Source organism: Schistocerca americana, chromosome 1, assembly GCF_021461395.2.
Source record: "Schistocerca americana isolate TAMUIC-IGC-003095 chromosome 1, iqSchAmer2.1, whole genome shotgun sequence".
Taxonomy (NCBI): domain Eukaryota; kingdom Metazoa; phylum Arthropoda; class Insecta; order Orthoptera; family Acrididae; genus Schistocerca; species Schistocerca americana.
In genome coordinates, this window is record NC_060119.1 from 121314618 (window position 1) to 121338498 (window position 23881).

At 41.8% G+C, this 23881-nt stretch overlaps 1 protein-coding gene across 2 annotated transcripts in view; it reads right to left on the reverse strand.

The window, feature by feature from the left end:
• Nucleotides 1–23881, reverse strand: part of LOC124550257 (tRNA (uracil-5-)-methyltransferase homolog A-like) — a 90588-nt gene that overhangs the window by 61733 nt on the left and 4974 nt on the right. For both annotated transcript variants that reach the window (XM_047125298.1, XM_047125299.1), the window contains exon 2: nucleotides 8032–8256. In XM_047125298.1, the coding sequence (XP_046981254.1) occupies nucleotides 8032–8253 (222 nt within the window). In that variant the 5' untranslated portion in view covers nucleotides 8254–8256. The remainder of the gene's footprint in view (nucleotides 1–8031; nucleotides 8257–23881) is intronic.

Consider the following 23881-nt stretch of genomic DNA (forward strand, 5'->3'; position numbering starts at 1 on the left):
ACCGAAAAGCCAATACAAAAACAGATTATTTCCTCTTTTTTTAGGTTGACATTTTCAAACATGTAAATATTGTGATTGATAAATAAAATTATGACATGCGCAAAGATTCCAAATGAAAAGAAAATGACGAGAAGAAAAAATAAGGGCCAAACCAAAATTTTTTACAATGATTAAAATGACAAAACAAAAGATTATACATTTTAAAAATTGTATTTAAACCAATTAATTAAATAAAAATTTTCACGGCCTAAAGTTAGCACTGAAATACCACTTGGGAATGACAGAAAAGACAAAGCTGTTAAAAGAAGTCAGACAATCACACTCTGACTGACCTCCCTTCAGGACAACAGTGCGACAGCAGTTGCACCTAGGTGAAGACAACATAAACGCCATGCCGATTGGTGGCAGCCCACTTCGATAGCAGCTTCAACATTAGCCACTTCATTATCTGACACATTGTAGCCTATTCATTAGCACTCTCTACGTAGCACAGTTAGAGATCAGCAGTCATTGCAGTTCAGTTGAGAGACTTTTGTTAGAAGCGGTTGCTAGGACCAGAAGTGTTACTTGCGTTTGTCTATTCTGAAGAAGATTGATTCAAATTTAAGTATTTGCACTTGTATTGTTGTAATAGAACTCATTTATACGAGTTGTTCAGTTTGTCTAATGAACCGAGTATGCACAATTCCTAGACACAACAATATGGCAACGAGATGTCTGAATAACATGGTGCCGACGATGTAGGAGGAATAACACAGCGACAACCTGTTAACGCTTTGAATCCAGAGCCACCAGCTGCCACAGATTGTCTTAGTTTTGTTTTGTCGTGGGCTTTTGTGTTTTGCTGGTGCCTTAATTCTGTATATTCTGAAGAAGATTGATTCAAAATTAAGTATTTTCACTTGTCTTGTTGTAATAAAACTCATTTATACGAGTTGTTTGATTGTTTGTCTAGTGGACCGAATATACAGGATTCCTAAACACAACAAAAATATTCACCACAGTCATTTTGATTCAGTATAAAAAATAAAAAACATTTGAAGCACCTGATGAGATTTTAACCTGCAAGTTTCTGCACATCAGGCTCATATGTTAGCCACTACACTACATAGCCAACATTCAGACTGCTGTCAATTTTAAGGCTCTGAAACATCACACAGCATTGTGAAATGGCTGCAGGGGGAGGTATATGGGATCTTAACTTACATCACCATACAAATGATATCAAAATGTCAATCCCACCCTGAGGACGTCTCATTGTTGGCGTTAATACAGTACAGTACAGGGATTCACTGTATTTATGTTCCGTCAAATTTATTTTATTTAACTCTGCAGCCGAATGCCCTTCCTGTCACCGCAGTCATCGAGGTAGCCTACGGAAGGGAAGCCATGTGTGCCACCATCCTGAGAATTACGTAAACTCTGTTGTGTTTGTGATCATATTTTAACTGTTTGTGTACCTTATTTCATTACATAGTTGAGGTCGAGCAGATAACAGGCACATAAAAAAGACTGACATCACTTCAAAGCTTTTAGAAAACGCCCTTTCTCAGAGCTAGTTAAGTAAAAAGTACACATACATGCAAACTGTAATGATTCTGCTATAGAACACTGTATTGTTCTTTTTTTATAACTTCCATCAATAAAATCCTTTTTTATGTGTATGGACTATTAATGATTCTCTCCACTCTGTTGGAATGTTCTCTGTTTTCCAGATTATCTGTATAAGATGAAATAAACTACTGTGCAATGCTTCGCCTCCATATTTTAGTATCTCAGCTGGGATACTGTCACGGCCAGCTGCTTACCACTTTTTAGGCGTTTGATACACTCTACCAGCTCCTCATATGTAGGTTCTGGAATTTCCTCACAGTTGTGACTGTTGCTGGAACTAGTAATTGGTGCTTCTGGATCAGAACAATTCAGTAGATTGTCAAAATACTCCTTGCTTGTCACTAAAATTTTTCTTAGTTCCATCATCATATAGCCATTTAAATCCTTCATCACCATGGTTTTGTAATTAAAACCTTTACTAATTTTGTTGATTGTACCATAAATTTTCTGGATGATGTTATTTTGATTATATTCATGAATAGATTCAATCTGTTGTTTTAGGAATTGTTTCTTTTTCTTCCAGTTAATTTTGTTTGTCTGCATTTGAGCCTGCTGATAAGCAAGTTCTATTTCAGGATTCTTATTTGTTTGCAACCATTTTTTCCGTAGGTTTTTTTTCCATAATTTCATAAAAAGGAGACAGGGAAGATCTCAGAAACTATATAGGAATATCATTGGTCAATACAGGTTATAAGATCTTATCTTGTTTTTGCTATGCCGCTTAAAACCATATGCAGAAAATATAATTGGGGATTATCAAAATGGCTTCTGCAAAAACACATTCACCACTGACAACATATTTGCAATCAAATCGATAAATGAAAAAGTTTGTGAATATAAACAAAAGATACATTATCTGTTCATCAATTTCATGAAAGCTTATGACTCCATCCATAGACCAAGCTTGTGGAATGTAATGACTGAATTTGGTTTCCCAATTAAAGTGATAAATCTCTGGAAAGTATGCATGGATGAAAATACAAGCAGGGTTTTACCAAATGGATTAAAGTCTGACCATTTTAAAAATAAAACATGGTTAAGACAAGATGTTTTGTCTCCCTTCTCTTCAATATAGCTTTAGAAAGAGTTGTGAGGAAACTCAAACTGGTACCTGCTGGGATCCTCCAAGAAAGCAAAATTAACATGTTATCATAAGCAGATGATGTAGTGCTCATTTTAAACAGTGAAATAGAGATTAGGCAATTATTTGTGGAGTTTGCGACAGAAGCATCAAGACTTGGCCTGAAAGTAAATGACAAGAAAATGAAATACACGATAGTTCAAAGATGTAGAGATCAATGGGATAACCAATCACATCTAATAGTTGGTGAACACAAATTCCAGCACATTGAACAGTTCAAATTTCTGGGATCAGTGATAGATGAACAAAATCAGAGACATATAGAAATAAAAGCGAGACTGCAAAATGCTAACTGAGCCTGTTATGCAATACAAAATCTCTTAGGGTCCAAACTACTGACTAGGAAAACTAAAATAAAGTTATATAATACAATCATCAGAGCAGTTCTAATCTATGGGGCAGAATCATGGAGCCTAATGAAAACAGACCACCATCATTTACAAGTATTTGAGAATAAAGTTTATAGAAAAATATTTGGTCCATAGTATGACAATGAATCACAATGCTGGAAGAGAAGACATAACATAGAAATCCATGAACTATCAAAACAACCAATGATAGTAAACATAATAAATGCTAGAAGACTGCAATAGGCTGGACATCTGATGAGAATGAAAGAAGACCAAATTGTGTTAAGAATATTCAGGGAGAAGCCATATGGCAAAAGACCAAGGGGGAGACTCAGGAGTACTTGGCACAATAAAATTGATTGCATATGTGAAATATAGGGAATAAATAATTGGCAACAAGAGCATCTAGAGGAATCATATGAGATTGGCACAGGAGCTTTGAGTCTCTTAGAAGCCTACTACTACTACTGCTACTACTATTACTACATCAATAAAATATTGAGCAGCACTGATCAAAAGGAACAAAGGTGGATGATTATATTCATCTGAAATGAAACGCGTAAATAGTGGGGAGAGTTACTCGAATCAACAAGAAACACCTCATTTGTGACAAAATTGAGGAGCAGTTCCAAAAATTCAAATCTTATACATCCTTAATAAATGCAAAATCATTCTTTATTAAAAACTGGTAATCAGTAAAGATAAAAATACACAAAAAATTATCATACTAAATTTTGATGTTTTCACAAATCACAAAATGTATAAATTTAATTTAGGAAACAAGCATTTTGGCATCAACAATCAGAAAGTATCTTGAGGCAGAAGGATGGTGCAACCACTGCTACAAAAGCCATTCCTTGTCCACAGCAGTGAAAAGCTGTGCTAGTCATTTTCAGGAGCTGGTGCTGTTAGAAGTGCAAGTACATTGTTGTGGAAGCCACAGGTAGCCACCATAAGAGAAAGCGACTGCTGGAGATGTCAACATTAAAGCTGTGCCAGCCCATATACTTTGGCACATCAGTTAGAAAAGTTGCAACTAGTTAACACTCATTTTAACTGAGACATGGTTGTGCCTAAAAGTGCCAATACTTAAGTTAAATATAGCTTCCATTCACACACTGCAGAAGTACAAATGAAACTATATGATTCCAGAGAACTTTTCTAGTTTCAAACATCTATGATGTACATATATATGCAGACTGAAGCAACAAATGAAAATTTGAACCAATAACTGGATTTGTACCCAGGTCTCCCTGCTCACTAGGCAGATGCACTAACCACTATGCCATCCCGGCAACTGATTTGGCACAACTGCATGGACTACCCTAACACGCCTCCCTCCTCAATCCAAATTCCCATCCATGCCCCAACCCACTTGGCATTTCCCCTAAACTCAAACAGCACTGCAGAAGCTCTCCAACTGTGCTGGAATAGCACTTCAGCATCAAACAACATGGGGGATCCTGCCTGGAACCCAGGTTAAGGTGCTTCAATCAAATGAAATTAAATTATTTCAGAGGCCTTCTCATAACTCACACATCTATGACATACATATATGCAGGCTGGAGCGACACCGAAAATTTGTACCAAGGCTGGGCTTCGTACTAGGGGTCTATTGCTCACAAGGCGGATGTGCTAACCACTATGCCACGTTGGCGCACCACATCACACATCAGTACCATCATATACAAAATATATCAGTACATATTGTTTTATCGATACACCACACATGTGATTTGAAAAGGTCTCTGAAACCATATAGTTCCATTTTATTGAAGCATTTATGTCTTGGTTTCATGCACCATCCCCAGTGTCATTCCATGCTGAGGTGCTATTCCAATACAGTTCGAGAGACTCTGCAATTCTGTTCGAGTTTAGGGGGTTGCTTAGTTGATCACACGTTCCACAGATCATTTGAATGATTCTTTTATCTAAATGATGTGGAGTGAGTCAGTTTAGAGGATATGTACAGGCTATTAGTGTTAAGACTAATTAACACATGATCACTGATTCCTCCTTGTGGAACCACACATAAAATTTTTTTTTTGTAACGGCTACCAGCTTTTGAGCAGAAATTCATCAATGGAATAGAAGGAGTTGTCCAGGAGAAATTATTTTGAATTAGATTTAAAGCTTACCTCGCTACCTGTCAGACATTTTAAGTTACTGGGCAAAGAATGAAAATTGTTTATTGCTTCAAACTGAAATTCTCTCTGAGCCACTGGCAGTTTTCAAAATGGATAATGAAGGTCATTTGTCCCTCTAGTGTTGTAGGTAGGGACATCACTGTTCTTCTCAAATTGTGAGTTATTATTTATGACTACTTTGATTATCGTGTACAGGTATTGTGATGGTGCAGTTAAAATGCCTAGCTCCTTAAAAAGGAACCTACATGATGTCCGTGGGTGAACACCACATATTATTCTTACTGCTTGCTTTTGTGCAATCAATACTTTCTTTCTAAGTGATGAGTTACCCCAAAAAATTATTTCATAAGAAATTATTTGAGTGGAAATATGCAATATATTCCACGAAGTTAATTCATTGGTTTCCAAGATTAGCAATTGTATGAGGAGAAAAATTAGTTGACTTTAAGTGTTTTAGAAGCTCATAACATGTTTCTCCCAGTTCACGTTTTCATCAGTATGTGCACCCAAATTTTGGAACATTTAACACTGCTTACTTACTCTTGTTCATGCACTACATCAATTGTGGGTATGACTATTTGTTGTACAATACTGAATATAGTGTGCTCTTTCAGAATTTAGGGAGAGTCCATTTTCTGAAAACTACTTCATAATTCTTTGGAAAACATCATTTACCATCTATTCTGTCATTTTCTCTCCAATGGGATTTGCTATAGCACTTGTATCATCTGAAAAAAGTACCAGTTCTGCATGTCGAATGTTAAGTTGAAGATCATTTACATATATAAGGAATAGGCATGGACCCAAAATTGAAACCTGTGGGACTCCGTTTGTAATTTTTCCCCAGTGACTAAAATTTGTTACTCTTCCAACATTGTTTGAATAATTTGGCACAACCTTTTGCATTCTGTTTGCCAAGCATGATTCAAACCGGCCATGTGTAAAACCATCAGTTCCATAAAACTTGAGTTTTTCTAGGAGAGAATCATAATCTACACAATTGAAAAACTTGATGAGATCACAAAAAGTACCAACTGGTGATATATTATTATGTAAGGCTTATGCTAATTGATGGGTGAATAAATAGTATTCTCAGTCAGGCAAACTCTCCAGAATCCAAACTGTGATATGCTAAGCAAACTGTTTTCAAATGTGTGTTACTGGTCTTGAGTACATTACTTTTTATATTGTCACCTCTTTTATGAAGTGGTTTAACAACTGCATATTTTAACCTGCCTGTAAACATTCCCAGTGCCAATGCTGCATTGCATATATCACTAAGGACATTACTTATTAAGTTGTTACAACTTTTCAGAAATATGCTTGAAATTCCATCAACCCCATAAGAGCTTTTTTTATTTTTTAGAATTCTTATAATTGTATTAATTTCAATGGAGGAAGTTGGTGCTAACTTCTAGTTGCTTAAGGTTTTATGGAATGACATTTTAATATATCCTCCTGCTTCTTCAACTGAACCATTTAACCCTATATTTGCTGTTACATTTAGAAAGTGATTGCTAAAAGCTTGTGAAAATGTTGTCATTTAGTTTAATTGTTATGGAACCCTGTGCAGTGACTGGCTGTTCTGTTTGACACTGTCTCGTATAATTTTAATCTTATTATCTGCATTATTTATTTTTTTCAGGACATGCATACTTCTGGACATTTTAATGACTTTCTTTAAAATACTACATATTTTTTGTAGTATGCAAGTAATGTCAGATACTGACTTACTCTGGCCTTTACGTAAATTTCAATCTTCCTCTTACATGAGATTTTAATTCCCTTAGTTACCTATGGCTTGTTTTTTATTGATCTTTTGGATAACTTTTTAGGAAAGCAACTTTCAAATACTCACAAATTTACTATGGAATAAACTGATTTTGACATTAGCATCTCCGTCGGCATGTAACAAGTGGGCCGAGACATAAATGGGAATTTGGATTGAGGAGTGAGACATGCTAGTGTAGTCCGTATAGTTGTGCGAAGTCACTTGCCTGGGTGGTGTAGTAGTTAGCACAGGAGACTCAGGTTTGAGAAGCTCAATTAACTCCAGTTGCAGTCACTACACGAGAGGCGTCATGTGTCACAGAGACGGTTACTGTCGAAGTAACCGTAATGTAAAACTCAGAATTTCTGTCATTTAAGGAATACCATGATAGTGCAAACATAATTGCATCAGGCAGATCGTGCACGTAATAGAACTATGCCAGACTGGACATGACAGGTGTCTGCAACTACACTACCCAGACAAATCAGCAGTAGCTGAAATTCCAATGAAAAATGGACACAAAATTACATTAACAATTTCTCCATAATCACAAATGTTAAGAATTTCTGAGTGTAATTAAAGACGCTCTAGAGATAAAAATATCTAGTAACACAGTAGTTTGCAGCTGCATACAGCACTGGAGCACAAACACTGTGAGGTTCAAGTAGATGTGACAGATGTAGGACAAGACATTGCCTTATGCTGCAATGGACTGAGCACCATCCAACAACAACAACAACAACAACAACATAGCATTCAGTTACCATTTGACAACAACTGAGAATCACTCAGCTGCAAGCTTGTGAATCTATTAACCACTTGGTGTGGCTGAAGCCCAGGAACCGTTTTCTGAATCTAACTTTCTATTTTTGTTAACATTTTGGTGAGATTTTAAAATATGTACACATAATTTTCCTCCCATACGACCAAGACACTGGTTATAACCAATAACATAATTTACACCAAACACAAAAAACAGGTAAATGTTTGAAGATTATCAAACCTTACACCAATTCCATAGTATTTAGGTAGTCCTCTAACTTCTATTTTGAACCTTTCAGAAGTAAACTCGTTTCTTTCCAGATATGCATATGGATTCAAAGGGATAACTGGAGCTGCTGCAACAACATTTTCACCATTGTTATTGTCATTATTTAAATTTGATGGTTGTTCCTCTTCCTGCTTGCCACCTGGTACATCTTCCAGAATGACATTTGTTTCCTCAGCCATAACCTAGAAGCAAAAAGTAAATGTTGAAATTAAAGATAATTTGACAGATACATTATAATAGTAATAAAATCACAAATATCGATAGAATATTCTGCACTGCATGAACTGAAGTTATTCTGTTGTGACCACTGCTGAAAAGAGCTCATATTTGCTGAAACACAGCAAAAGTGTTTTGATAGAGACCACACAAATATTTGTTGTTTGTTATCAAAAGAAGCCATGGAAAATGGCACAATGTAGGGGCCACAGAGCACAGAGAGGTGTGTGGGGTGGGTGGGGTGGGGGGGGGGGGGGGGGGGGGGAGTGGAAGAGTGGTTGGACACATCCAGGGGAGGGGTACCAGGAAGGGGATAGGTGTGCACTGGGAGGGGGGGGATGGCGGGGGGGCGGTGGCATATGCATGCTATAGCTCATCAAGGGATTTATTCCAAAAGCTAGCAAGTCTTATTTCAATTTTGTGTGTGGTAGTCAATAACTTGACATTAGAGCTCTTAGATCAGTATGATAAGCAGTGCACTAATCTGAAGGGAATAAGACATACAGAAATAACGGGAAAAACCTAACACAAAACATACAACCTATAGCAAAAAAGCAGAATTGCAAAATAATGGCACACTTCACACTAAATACAGGGTGTATAAAAAAGGATCATCTGATCTGGCAAGTCTATATTTCCAGAATTAATAAACATTTACAATTTTTTTGCTCCCTTGAGATGCACGGCCTATGTCAATGCCATATTCAAATTGTTCCCACACTGCAGCGAGCATGTCTTCAGTTATAGGTTCCACAGTTGCTGTTATGCGATATCTCAGTTCATTTATTATTGTTGGTAATGTAGCCACATAAACAGAGTCTTTTATAAACCCCCTCAAGAAATCATCATATAAAGTTAGGTCCGGCGACCTTGGAGGCCAGTAATGTAAGACTGAATCATTTGGTCCATCATTCAGTAACCCTTTGATTTAAGGATTATCGGAATAGTTCATGCCATCATTTAATGCTTTGTGCTGTAGGGGATCCACACCACAACTAGTACAAAAGTCACGCTGAACACTTATTATTGATGTGTACTGTGCAAAACGTAGAACACGAAACACTTTCTGTTGTCCCAACACCATTTTTACTACAAATGAAGTGGGCACACACTGCTGCTACCTAGCGGGAAACATGTAAAACTCAAGAGTTTGCCCTTTCCAAAAGTACGTTGTTCACACATGTATCTCAAATAACATAATATTTATGATTTTTTAAAAATTGGGTGATTCTTTTTGATACACCCTGTGTATTACTCTGTCTCAAACTGATTGACCCTTGCTGAGTAGAAATGTAAGCGCGGAAAAGCTACAATATACAAATCACTTCTTAGAAAATACACAAATATGGCTTATTGACAGGCAATTAATTTTAAGTATTTAATTATGTTTGAGAGAGACTACAGGAGTGTGCAAGAGATGTTGAAACTGTTATACTTAAAAATGTTGTAGGAAAATTCTTGTAGAATGTAAATAATTTAGGGTTAAAAGAGACGCATTGAGTCACTGATAGGCACAGCATAAAAGAAGTAAAACTTTCTATCTTTTGGAGTTACCCTTTGACAAGCTACATACAGCATGCAAACACACACACACACACACACACACACACACACACACACACACACACACACACACACACACACACGACTGACTAGCTGGCACCACGTAGAGGCATAGGCGTGAGTATGCATGTGTGTGAAAGAATGTGTGCATGTACTTCAGCTCCTAACAGGATAACCCTGAAAGCTAGCAAGTTTTCCTTCTTTTGTGTGTGCCTATCACCAACTTAGTGCTTCTGCTTTTCAGTGCTCCTTTAATCCTAAGTATTTATTCTTATATTCATTTTAATACTATCATAGAGAATTGATGCCAATAGACAACATGTCCAATGTGACCACCACTTTGCTGCTGTTGCTGTTCAAGATGAACACTCATTTTCTGCACTTCTTGTGACAGATACCTTCATCTATAGTGTTGCACACTTCCACAACACGAGATCTGATATCCACTAGATTTTGTGGATGCTCACGGAAGACTTCTGATTTTAAATATCCCCACAAGAAAAAATTGCAGGGACTGATGCTGGGGATTTGATGTGGCCAAATTTGACCACACTTAGGACACTGAGGAAAGCAGTGAGAAAGTACTCTTTCACCAAATGTTTCATGCAGAAAGTCAAGAACAACATCGGTTGAGTGAGGGCAGGCTACATGCATAGACCACTGCATGTGCATTTGAAGTCAAATGGCATAAATTGCAGGAGGAACTAGTTCTGTAACATGCCCATGTACCATTCAGAACTGATAGTTTTGTCAAAAAAGAAAGGTCCAATTAATCTGTGGCTTGATATGGCAGCCCAAACAGACACTTTATGACTGTTATTGTCCATTTCATAAAATGTCACAGATGTACAGTAGCCCAAAATGTCACATTCTGTTGTTTGACCAATCCATTAACATGGATGTACACCTCTACGGAGGACCAGATGTCATGCAGGACTCCTTCCACTTTCCTCTTCATAACCCAAGCAGCAAAATTATGCCCGTCTTCTTTCTACTAATCGAGAAGAATATGCAACTCTGTCATTTTGGAGGGAATAAATGAAGGTCTGAATTATGAATGTGCTGAATAGACTGATGTGAGATTCCAGGTTCAACTGTGGCTCCCCTTGTTGACTTATGGGGGCTGCATTGCATTGCCACTCTTACGGCTTTCATATTTTCAGGTCATCAGATTTGAGATACACATGGCTGCTTTGATTCTAACATTACATTATTTTCAAATTGCTGATGCAACCTAAAGACTGTGTTTTTGGCGGAAGCCCAGCTTGTGCTAAAATGTTGAAGCAAACATCTGTGTAATAATTACACTCTTTGTTTCTGCATATAAAAGAACTAACTTGGTTCTCTGTTGAGCAGTCCCTTTCCATTGTCTGCCATATTAATCACCTGAGCTGAGCTGAGCCATAGCAGACTCTTTAGGAACCACTGCATGTATGACTAGGGTTTACAAATATGTCACATTGACAGAATATCTATGAAATAAATATCAAATAGTTCATCTCGTGTGATACTCTATTTAATGCAGCTAGTCAGTGTGTTAGAACTTCAAGTTTAACACATATATTTAGGAACAACACAACAACACATATAAGTCACTGAGTAAGTTGACCTGTGTACAAGTCGGCATTTGATTAAACACTGAGTCTCAGTCTAGCGGCCGCTGCTCGGCTGGCCGCTTAGGTGGCGCAGCTGCTGCATGGCTGGCAGACAGCGCCGCACGTAGAGGACGTGCGTAATTGCGCGGCGGCACTTTGAATAATCGGCGAGTCACAACACTTTTCCCCCCTTTGAAATTGTTGCACTGATCTTGATGGAGGTGTCCTGGAGATGGCTTACGTCCATAGGCGTTGTTTGACTCGCCGTAAAGTCTCAAGGAGGAGGCTTCCCGTACGGACGGAAGTGTCCCCGATGATAACGGGTCAAGATGACAGGAGACGTGGGTGATGTGTCGGTGTCCATTGGAGGAGGAGGCGAGTAGATGTACTCTGACAGAGGATGTTCCTCCGGTTCCTGCATGGGCACGTCTCCTGGTGGCGTCCGTTCTGGTGCTGGCATCGCTGCAAGCTGATCCGAATGACGCACTGCAACACCCGTGTCCGTCTGGATTTCATACAGGCGTCTGCCACGGTTTCGTAAGATGCGGCCCGGGCTCCATTTTGGCCGCCTGCCATATCCCCGTACCCAGACGAGGTCGTCGGCGGTGAACCGGCCAAGTGAAGGCACCTGCGGCCGTGAGGTGGGAGGCCGCAGAAGATGAAGGAGCGTGCGGGGCTGTCGGCCATGTAAGAGCTCAGCCGGGCTGTGATCGCCCATGGGGGTGAAACGGTAAGACGCCAGGAACTGGAGAAGCGGATCATCAGCAGCAGAAGAAGTCAGAAGTTTCCGCATTTGAGCCTTAAATGTGCGGACCAGCCGTTCAGCCTCAAGTTGGATTGTGGATGGAACGGCGGCGCCGTGACATGTGTAACGCCGTGACGAGCACAAAAATCCGCAAAGTCGGAAGAGGCAAATTGCGGACCATTATCAGTAACAAGAGTAGAGGGGAGGCCTTCCAAAGAAAAAATGCGGGCGAGAGCACTGGTGGTTGCCGCGGTGGTAGGTGACGTGCAACGGGCAATGAAAGGAAAGTTAGAGTAGGTGTCAATTACGAGGAGCCAATAAGTACCCAAAAAAGGTCCCGCAAAGTCGGCATGAATGCGCTCACAGGGCTTCTCAGGCGAAGGCCACGGTGACAAAGATGACTTCGGGGCAGCGGCCTGTGACGCACAAGGGCCGCAGGCAGCGACCATGTGTGCTATTTCAGAGTCGCCGCCAGCCAGTACACATGACGGCGCGCCAGAGATTTAGTGCGAGACACACCCCAGTGCCCCTGGTGAAGGAGGCGCAAGACCGAAGCACGCAAAGATGCAGGTGCCACAACACGCGGCGAAGCATTGTCAGTGGAGAGGAGGATAACACCATCCCTAGCCGTGAGGCGGTAGCGCAAAGTGTAGTAGTTCCGCAACGGATCAGAAGTCTTAGCGGACGGGTGATCTGGCCAACCCTTCTGAATACAGCATAAAACCCGGGAGAGGGTAGGTCAGAACCCGTAGCAGCCGCCAGCCTGTCCCCAGTGATGGGGAACCCGTCCACAACCTGCTGCTCGGCAACATCCAGGTGGAAACACAAAAGTTCGTCCCTATCGAATGCCTGATCAGGACCCATGGGAAGGCGAGACAAAGCATCAGCATTCGCATGTTGAGCCGTTGGCCGGAAATGAATCTCATAATTGAAACGGGACAAGTAAAGAGCCCAACGCTGGAGGCAGTGTGCAGCCTTGTCGGGAAGTGACGTTGATGGATTAAACAAGGAAACAAGTGGTTTGTGATCCGTAACAAGATGAAATTTTGAGCCATAGAGAAAAACGCCAAACTTATGAAGAGCATAAATGATGGCCAAAGCTTCTTTCTCAATTTGAGAATACTTTTGTTGGGCATCCATGAGCGTTTTGGAGGCATAAGCGATGGTTTGTTCCGAACCGTCAGAAAAACAGTGTGCAAGGACTGCACCGACCCCGTATTGAGAGGCGTCTGTGGCAAGAACAAGATGTTGGCCAGGTCGATAAGTAGCCAGGCACGGGGCCTGTTTCAGCATAGTCTTTAATTTCCGGAAAGCCGCGTCACATGACGCGGACCAGTGAAAAGGCACGTTTTTATGCAACAGGCGATGCAACGGCTGAGCCACCGACGCCGCAGATGGTAAAAACTTGTGATAGTATGATATTTTCTCCAAGAAGGCCTGCAGTTCCTTAACAGACGTAGGGCGAGGAAGGGCATCGATCGCAGCGACAGTGTGTTGAAGCGGACGAATACCATCCCGAGAGATTTGAAACCCCAAGTACGTGATAGATGCCTGAAAAAATTGTGATTTCTGAAGATTACACTTAAGACCGGCAGTCTGTAAGACATTAAAAAGTGTGCGGAGATTTTGAAGATGTTCTTCAGTGGTGGAGCCAGTGACAACAATGTCGTCCATATAATTGATACACCCAGGGACAGGGAGCAATAATTGTTCCAAGAATCGCTGAAAGAGAGCAGGGGCGCTAGCAACCCCGAATGGCAAGCATTGGTATTGATAGAGGCCGAAAGGCGTGTTAAGGACCAGAAACTGCCGGGAAGCAGCGTCGAGAGGAAGTTGATGTTAAGCTTCTGACAGGTCAATTTTAGAAAAATACTGTCCTCCAGCAAGTTTAGTGAACAGTTCTTCAGGATGGGGCATAGGGTAAGTGTCGATGAGGCATTGAGCATTTACAGTGGCTTTGAAATCGCCACAGAGACGAATATCACCATTGGGCTTAGCAACTACAACGACAGGAGAGGACCACTCACTGGAAGTGACAGGAAGCAAGACCCCTGACGCAGTGAGACGATCCAACTCCCGTTTTACCCGATCACGAAGGGCCACAGGAATGGGCCGAGCCCGAAAAAACTTAGGCCGAGCAGTGGGTTTGAGCGTGATATGAGCTTCAAAGTCGGTCGCACAGCCTAAACCAGGAGAAAAAAGGGACGAAAATGTCGTCGACAAGGAATCCAGTTGAGCATAAGGAGTAGCATCAGAGACGATATTGACAGAGTCGTCTATGGAGAACCCAAAAACAGGAAAGGCATCAAAACCAAAAAGATTTTCTGCGTTGCTCTGGTCAACCACAAATACGGGAACAGTGCGAACGACGGATGTTTAAGATACCTCAGCATTAAACTGTCCCAAGAGAGAAATCTTCTGTTTATTGTACGTCCGTAATTGCCGAGTGACAGGGGACAGGAGTGGAGAACCCAGCTGAAGATACGTCTGAGAATTAATGATAGTGGCGGCAGAACCGGTATCCACTTGCATGCGAACATCTCGACCAAGGATTTGGACAGTGAGGAATAACTTCCCTGAAAGGGAAGAACTGCAATTGACAGACAACACAGAATCAGAATCAGCGTCACGTTCATGTATGCGGTCGGATTTACAAACGGAAGACACATGACCTTTCTTTTTGCAATTGTGACACACAGCCCAACATTGGGGACAATCCTCGTGTGAATGTTTCGTAAAACACCGCGGACATGAAGGAAGTTGCCGGGGATTTTGTTGCAGTCTCGTAGTGGGTTGTTTACGGCTAGGCCGAAGCCGCGCGTGGGAGCATACTGCGGCCACGTCGGCCGGCGAGGCCACGCCGCACGTGTCGTCAACAGCACACAGAGGTTGTATTTCCCCGACATCACCCCACGCTTCTATTTGCGCCCCAGTGGCGCGAGAAATTTCAAAAGACTGCACAATGGAGAGAACTTCATCTAGAGTCGGATTCGCCAACTGAGGGGCACGTTGCCGAACTTCTTTGTCGGGCGCCGACCGGATAATAGCATCCCGGACCATGGAATCAGCATAGGATTCTTTGTGAACGTCAGTAACAAACTGACACTTTCGACTGAGGCTGTGAAGTTCGGCAGCCCGAGCGCGATAGGATTGATTCGGTTGTTTTTGACAACGATAAAAGGCAACACGAGAGGCTACCACATCCGTTTGCTTTTGAAAATAGACAGACAGAAGTGAGCACATTTCAGCAAAGGACAAAGACGCAGGATCCTTCAAAGGAGCCAATTGCGACAACAACCGATACATTTGAGGTGAAATCCAGGAAAGGAACAGAGACTTACATGGTTGTTCGTCCGTGACATGAAATCCCAAGAAGTGCTGTCGAAGACGTTTTTCATAATCAGACCAGTCTTCCACCGTCTCGTCGTAAGGTGGAAAAGGAGGTACAGCCAACGACGAGAAATGCCCCGCATTTGACGCCGCGACGAAATCGCGAATCGCCGCTGTTAGAAGCGTTTGCTGATCGCGAATCGCTGCCGTTAGAAGCGTTTGCTGTTCAAGGAGATTTTGCAAGAGTTGCTCGACAGTAGCCATGGAACCCTGTGAGTCAACGGTGAAAAGGAAAAATCCACTACGTCGTCGCCAATTGTTATAACTTCAAGTTTAACACATATATTTAGGAACAACACAACAACACATATAAGTCACTGAGTCAGTTGACCTGTGTACAAGTCGGCATTCGATTAAACACTGAGTCTCAGTCTAGCGGCCGCTGCTCGGCTGGCCGCTTAGGTGGCGCAGCTGCTGCATGGCTGGCAGACAGCGCCGCACGTAGAGGACGTGCGTAATTGCGCGGCGGCACTTTGAATAATCGGCGAATCACAACACAGTGGTCACCAGCTGGTAAGTTTAAAAGGCTTTCAAATGCTTTTGCTAATATTTGTAGTTTTCAACTGTACACTATGCCTAATACACAAGTGTTCATTTCCAAATACAACAAATAAATTCAGCTGAAAAGTCACTCATGGTTCAGAAAAAGTGGGGAAAAAAATTACAATTTTATGTATGTAACGTGTTTGCCCGAACCAGTTTCATTTCCTGTGAGAGATGCAAAGGTTGGCAAAATGCTCTAAATGATCAGAAATGTATAATTCCCCACTTCACAAAATATACAAATGTAGTATCCTATAGCAATATTATCAGTGACTCATAATTAGAATCTGCAACTCAAACAAATATCTAGGTGTGGATAATTAGGCATTGTTGGAGGAAAAGCAGGTGTCAGGCATTTGTTCATTGGAAGGTTACTCTGAAAAGGCAATCAAAGCAATCAATATACAAAGGACATTGCTTACAAAACACCTTGTGCGACTCACCCTAGAATATTACTTAAAAAAGAGAGACCTGCACCAAATGGGACTAACAGAAGATACTGAATGTATAAAAAGAAGGGCAGCATGAATTGTCACAGGTATGTTTGACCCATGAAAGAATGTCGTGAAAATGCTGAAAACGCTGTACAACCAGGTGCTTGAAAATAGATGCTAACTACCAATAAAGATCTATTGACAAACCTTAAATAGTCAGAATCGAGAGATGAATCTAGGAATATACTAGGAGCTGCTACATATTATTTCCATCAGCTGCCCAGATGAACATCAGATTCATTACAGTGTGTACAGTCATTTGAGCAGTGATTCTCCCTACTCTCCACACACAAATGTAATGGGAAATGACCTTAATATGGGAAGTACACTTCACAATGGTTTGCAGAATATACTCGTAGATGTGGATGTGGTGTGTTCCTTACAAGAACTGCTGGCTATCATGTGCATTCATTTCTTAGAATCCTAGATGGAAACGTATACATCTGTAGGAATGTAACACTACATAACTTAATTAAATAATCACTAAAAAGTTGAGGACTTATGAGTGGGAAGGTTGGGTACTAGTGCAATGAACAATAATGACAAACAACAGGTTTTTTTCCAAATAATTAAATTACTGCAGAGAGCACTGAAATGATCTCAAAAATTAATAGTTCTTAGTGTTAGTTACTTGCTGATATGATGACACCAAATAAACAAGCAGCATAATGGGGTGAGGCTAGAATAGTGCCCTAGTGTTTGTTCGATCAAAAAACAAATGACTACACATGTTCCACATGAAATGGGATATGGAACACAGTTACTAACAAGTAGCTATGTATTCACCAGCATAAACACGACTTTGCCAACATGAGGTGAAGAACTGATGCCTCTCATAAGAGAAATGGCCAGGGTGAGATCCAAAGGATTGGAACATACTTAACTCATGAGTGTACTGGCCATGACAAGTGGGAGCTCGAATCTCAGCCAGTCCCCAAGTGAGCACATGTGACCGTGAGTCGAGGGGAATGTCTTGAGGCATGAAGCTCCGATTTACATACTGAGCTGTGTTGCTGGTGTAAAGACAATGCAGCGTCGGCAAGTCTCAATACTTTGCACCAAGTGTCAAAGATACAAAGTACACAGTCACATCGCATGACTGTCACAGTCTGTGAAAGGGGCCAAACTCTGATGATGTCGTTGCAAAGGGAAGATCAGAACTGAGAATGAGGTTAGCCCAGAGGAAGCCTAGTTAGAGGTGGAGCTATTGTATTGGTCCCAGAAGCCAGTGACCATAAGAGGTGGGTGTCCACCACATGACAGGGCAGAATCACAGACTTTGGGTGGAAGTAAGTGCATGTCACTGCATTAACACAGCTGCATAAAGCTAGGTGCATATGGAATGGAGCTGGACTGCCATGACCAGTGTATGGTGAAGGGGCTGCCACACAGCTTGCCCCCCCCCCCCCCCCCCCGCTCAACTCCCTCTCCACAAGAGGTAAGTGTGGAAGAGGAGTGCGATGGCCACAACGAAGACTGGTGCCAATGGACTACTGTTGTACACGCAATGAAGCTGGCGACAGCAGCATCTATTTTAGCTGGTGGCGACTTCAATCATCCCACAATCAACCAGGAAAATTACAGTTTTGTTAGTGGTAGGCATGATAAGACATCCTGTGAAACATTACTAAATGCCTTCTCTGAAAAACACTTAGAATATATAGACAGAAATCCTACTCATGATGGAAATATATTGGATCTAATGGCAAGAACAGGCATCATCTCTTTGAGGATGTCCACATCAAAACTGGTATCAGTGACCATGATACAGTTGTCGCAACAATAATTATCAGAGCACAAAGGACAACTAAAACAAGCAGAAAGATTTATATGTTCAGTAAACTAGAAAAAAAAATCAGTAGTCATATCTCAATGAGGAACTTAAAACTTTCAGCACAGGGCAGGAGTATGTAGAGGAACTCCGGCTAACATTTTTTAAAGAATAACGGACCATGCAGTGGGTAGACATATATCCAGTAGAACAGTTCATAATGGGAGGGACCCCCCATATATACAGTTGCTGTGAAGGATCTACTAAAGAAACAGAGATTACTGCATAATAGGCGTAAAATAAAGAACAGAGCTATGGATAAAGACATACTGAACGAAACGTGTTTGGTTGTCAAGAGAGCAATGAGAGCAATGTGTGAAGCCTTCAGTGATTGCCGTTGCAGAATATTGACAAATGATGTTCCACAAAACCCAAAGACATTCTTGTCATATGTAAGGGCTGTTAGTGGAATCAAATTTAGTGTCCAGTCCCTAGCAAATGAGACAGGAACTGAAATTGAGGTTAGCAAAGCAAAAGCTGAGCTGCTAAACTCTGTTTTCAAATGTTCCTTTACAAAGGATGACCCAGGAGAACTGCCCCAATTTAATCCTCTTGCCACTGAAAAGATGAGTGAAATAAGTATTAGTGTCAGCAGTGTTGAGAAACAGCTGAAATCATTAAAATTGAACAAAGTACCAAAGCCCAATGGAATCCCTATCAGATTCTGTATTGAATTTGCACCTGTCTTAGCTGCTCTTTTAACTATAATCTAGTTTAGATCCCTTGAGCAGAAAACCACGCCCAGTTCTCGGAAAAAAGCATGGGTCACACCCAACTACAAGAAGGGTCACAGAAGTTATCCACAAAACTACTGTCCAGTATCCCTGACATCGATTTGTCGTACAATATTAAAACTTATTCTGGGCTCAAACATAATGTGGTACCTTGAACAGAATGACCTTCTCCCTGCCAAACAGCATGGTTTCCAAAAACACTAATCATGTGAAACACAACTCACACTTTTGACACACGGTACACCGAAAGCTTTGGATCCAGGCAGGTAGGCAGATGCAGTGTTTCTTGATTTCTGAAAAGCATTTGGCCAGTACCACACCTACATTTATTATGAAAAATGTGATCATATGTGGTACCAAGTGAAATATGTGACTGGATTGAGGACTTTTTGGTGGGGAGGACACAGCATGTTATCTTGGATTGAGTGTCATTGTCAGATGTAGAAGTAACTTTGGGTGTGCTCCAGGGAAGTGTGATCGGACCTTTGCTGTTCATGTCATATGTTAGTGACCTCGCAGACAGTATTAATAGTGGCCTGAGACTTTTTGCAGATGATGCACTTATCTATAATGAAGTATTGTCTGAAGGAAGCTGCATAAATATTCTATCAGATCTTGATAACATCTCAAAATGGTGCAAAGACTGAAACTTTGCTTTACATGTTCAAAATATATATCTAGGCATAACACTTTGTGAGAATATGAAATTGAATGATCACATAGGCTCAGTCATGGATAAAGCATTGTGATTAGCACTGCAGAATACTGATAAATGATCTTCCACAAAACCCAAAGACATTCTGGTCATATGTAAAGGCTGTTAGTAGATTTTCTTGCGATAGTTTATGTCTCTTCAAGAGTCTGTCAGGTCAGTTTCTCCACATTCCTGTAACTTTCTCCCACTGACCAAACAAGCTGTTTGTTCACTGGGATGTACCCTGCCATACACTCCATAGTGGTTTGCGGAGTATAGGTGTGGACATGTGTCAGCTGGTGGCACATGGGATGAGGAGTGACGAGCTGGCCTGGCCAGCGTTGTTGACAGGTGTTGGGTCAGGGGCAGATAGAATACTGAGGAAGTGCAATCAGTCTACAAAGTATATTACTTACAAATCACTCATGTGACTGATTCTAGAACATTGCTCAAGTGTGTGAGACCCATACCAGATAGGAATAACAGGGGATATTGAACATATATACAGAAGGGCAGCACAGATGAATGGTCACAAGTTTGTTTGATCGGTGGGAGAGTGTTACAGGAATGTGGAGAAACTGACTGACAGATTCTTGAAGCTAGATATAAACCATCCCAAGAAAGTCTACTAATAAAGTTTCAAGAACTGGCTTTAAATGACTCTAGGAAATACAGGGTGTATCAAAAAAATGTATACACACTTTGAACTGTCATAGACAATTTACTTCCCGTTCTACAAGGTTAAATATCTGTGAGAAAGTAATGTTATGTTTCTTCAACAGGTGGCAGCAGTGGCAAGGAAGTAACTGCAACATGGCAGATGTGTGTTTGAGCTTTGAAGCGTGGAAGCACATGATTAAGTGGTACTGGAAGTTTGAGAATGCAGCTGCAGTTCGAAGACAGTGGAGAAGTGAGTATGGTACAGAACCACCTTCAAGGTTAACAATTACGCGTCTACGAGACAAATTCGAAATGCATGGAACAGTGTGTGATGTGCATAAAGGTCGATCAGGGCGACCTTGTACAGCTACAAGTGATGATTCCACAACTGCGGTCTTGGAACTGTTACAGCGTTTGCCTCAAAAATCTTCAAGGCAAGCGGCACGTGAGAGTAACGTAAGTGCTAGTAGTGTGCTACGCATTCTGAAAAAAGGCAAGTTTCGTGTGTACATTCCAAGGCTAGTGCAAAAGCTAAATGAAGACAATCCAGATCGAAGGTTAGAATTCTGTGAATGGGTTCCGGAGATGGTGAAATGTGAACCAGGATTTATGGGTAGCATAATTTGGTCGGATGAAGCCCAATTCAAACTCAATGGAACTGTCAATAGGCACAATTGTGCGTACTGGGCTGAAGATAATCCTCAAAATTACAGTTGAAAAGTGAATTTTCCTGGTGTAAATGTGTGGTGTGGTTTGTCTGCAAGGAGACTCATTGGGCCTTTCCACATTGAAGGTACTGTTACTGGAGAAACGTACCCAACAATGCTTGCTGACTCCATATTCCCTGCCATTTGTGCATTATACGGTAATGATGAGTTTTATTTCCAACAAGATGGCGCCCCGCCACATATCATAGGGACATACGAGCATACCTGGATCACAATGTGCCAGGTCAGTGGATAGGACGCAGGGGACCAATCGAGTTTCCTGCACGTTCTCCAGACCTTCTTATGGGGCACAGTAAAAGATGAGGTGTACAAACGTAAACCATGTAACCTGGACATACTTTGGAATGAGATTTAGGCGGTGAGCGCCGAAATCGCATTGGACACTTTGGTACGATGTACGGAATCAGTGGTGACTAGTACTCAGAAATTTATTGATGCTGAAGGCCACCAGTTTGAACATTAATCACATTTGCAAACTACATTTATTTTTCCAATTGGACTTTAAGCTTTCCATTTCCAGAAATTTAACATTGTAGAACAGGAAATAAATTTTCTATGACACTTCAAAGTGTGTATACATTTTTTTGACGCACCCTGTATACTACAACCCCATACATATCGTTCACATAGGGATCACGAGGATAAGATTACAATAGTTACTGCATGCACAGAGGCTATCAAACAATTTTTTCCCATGCTCCATATGTGAATGGAATGGAAAGAAACCCCAATAATTGTTACACTGGGCGGCACCACACCATACACTCCATAGTGGTTTGTAGAGTATAGGTGTAGACATGTGTCAGCTGGTGGCACATGGGATGAGGTGTGCCAAGCTGGCCCGGCCAGCATTGTTGACAGCTGCTGGATCAGGGGCAGCTCCATCATGGCTTGGTGGGTTTCCAGCTGTGCCCTCCGCAGTGGTGTGGTAGGCTGGCATCTCAGGGGGATTGGCAGAGGGGCGCGTTGGGCAGTGTCAGCAGTGGTTCGAGAGTTGGCAGCAACGGGCATCTGCAGTGTATTGATAATAATGGTGGGGGGGGGGGGGGGGGGGGGGAAGGAGTGTTGTGAGGTCGGACAGCATATTGCTGAGCTTCAGTCTACTGATCGAGGCGCTGGTAGAAGTGCCTCGAAGATGTAGTGTGAGCATCTTGGAGACCCGCTACAGGACCTGGCGGAAACCACAGTACTGTGGGAAAAGCACGGGCCAGTGAGCATCAATATACAGTATGATGAGGATGGGTGAGGTGAGGTCATTGTGAAAAAATGTCCTGTGTTCACCATAGCTCTGGGATAGGAGGGGTCACAGGCGAGCCATGCAGTCCTGCAAACCAGTGACAAAATAATGCGTGTTGTCACCTGTGATCAGATGGCAGGATCTGGGAAGTCAATTGGCATGCTGGACATAGACAAGGTCAATGGATGATATCTCCAGATAGGCCTTGTGAGTGACACGGAAGCCAAGAAGCAGCAGAGGCAGTGCAGCAGCCCACCTACTGCTGTGGCAGGCAAGGGCTGTCTCCATGTACGGTGCAGCAATTCCATCATGCTGTTGGCAGCTCAATGTCAAGTGCTGGTCAGACCTGCAAGGATCCACTAGCACACGAAAGATAGATATTTGTGTCCTCGGCCTCTTGTGATATGGTAAGGGCAGCTGAAACAGGCAATCCATGTGAGGATGAAGGAGGCAGCTACTGGGGCAGTGGTGACATTGGGTATTGGTGTTGCCTCAGGGCAGTTGGTGAATCTGTCCATCATGGTGAGAAGTTAGTTGGAGGAAGGTAGAAGGCCAATGATGTCCATGTGAATGTGGGCAAAACTCTGCCTGACATTGGTAAGGAGCCAAAGTGTGTGTTGGGAGAAGGGAGGGGGCTATGTGGCAGTTGACCTTGGTGTACAGACAGGTGAGGTAGATACAGGGCTATTGTCTCGACCCTGGTAGCCAGTGACAGTAGCACATGGGTGTATGTTCACATGGCAGAATTGAGAGCTTTGGGGAGAAGTACGGGATGAAGAAAGAAACTCACTGCATTAGCAAACGTCTGTAGCAAGAAGGAACAGGGCTGGCCTGCTAAGAATGATGTGCGGTTTAGGGATGCCATACATCCTTCACTTAATGTGTAAAGATATGGATAACCAGGAGGTTCTGGTCCCCTTTGTCTGCAGGTATATTTACAAAGTGGTCTGAACAACAGGCAGATGTGAAAGTTCTTACATAGGTTACGAAAAAAGTGCCTTCTAGATCTCACAGGTTCAACATCAATAAACATATTGGTTAGAAAAGTGAATCTGCAACACACTGTCAGCTGCGTACACTACTGGTCATTAAAATTGCTACACCAAGAAGAAATGCAGATGATAAACGGGTATTCATTGGACAAATATATTATACTAGAATTGATATGTGATTACATGTTCACGCAATTTGGGTGCATAGATCCTGAGAAATCAGTACCCAGAACAACCACGTCTGGCTATAATAACGGCCTTGATACGCCTGGGCATTGAGTCGGAGCTTGGATGGTGTGTACAGGTACAGCTGCCCATGCAGATTCAACACACTACCACAGTTCATCAAGAGTATTGACTGACGTATTGTGACGAGCCAGTTGCT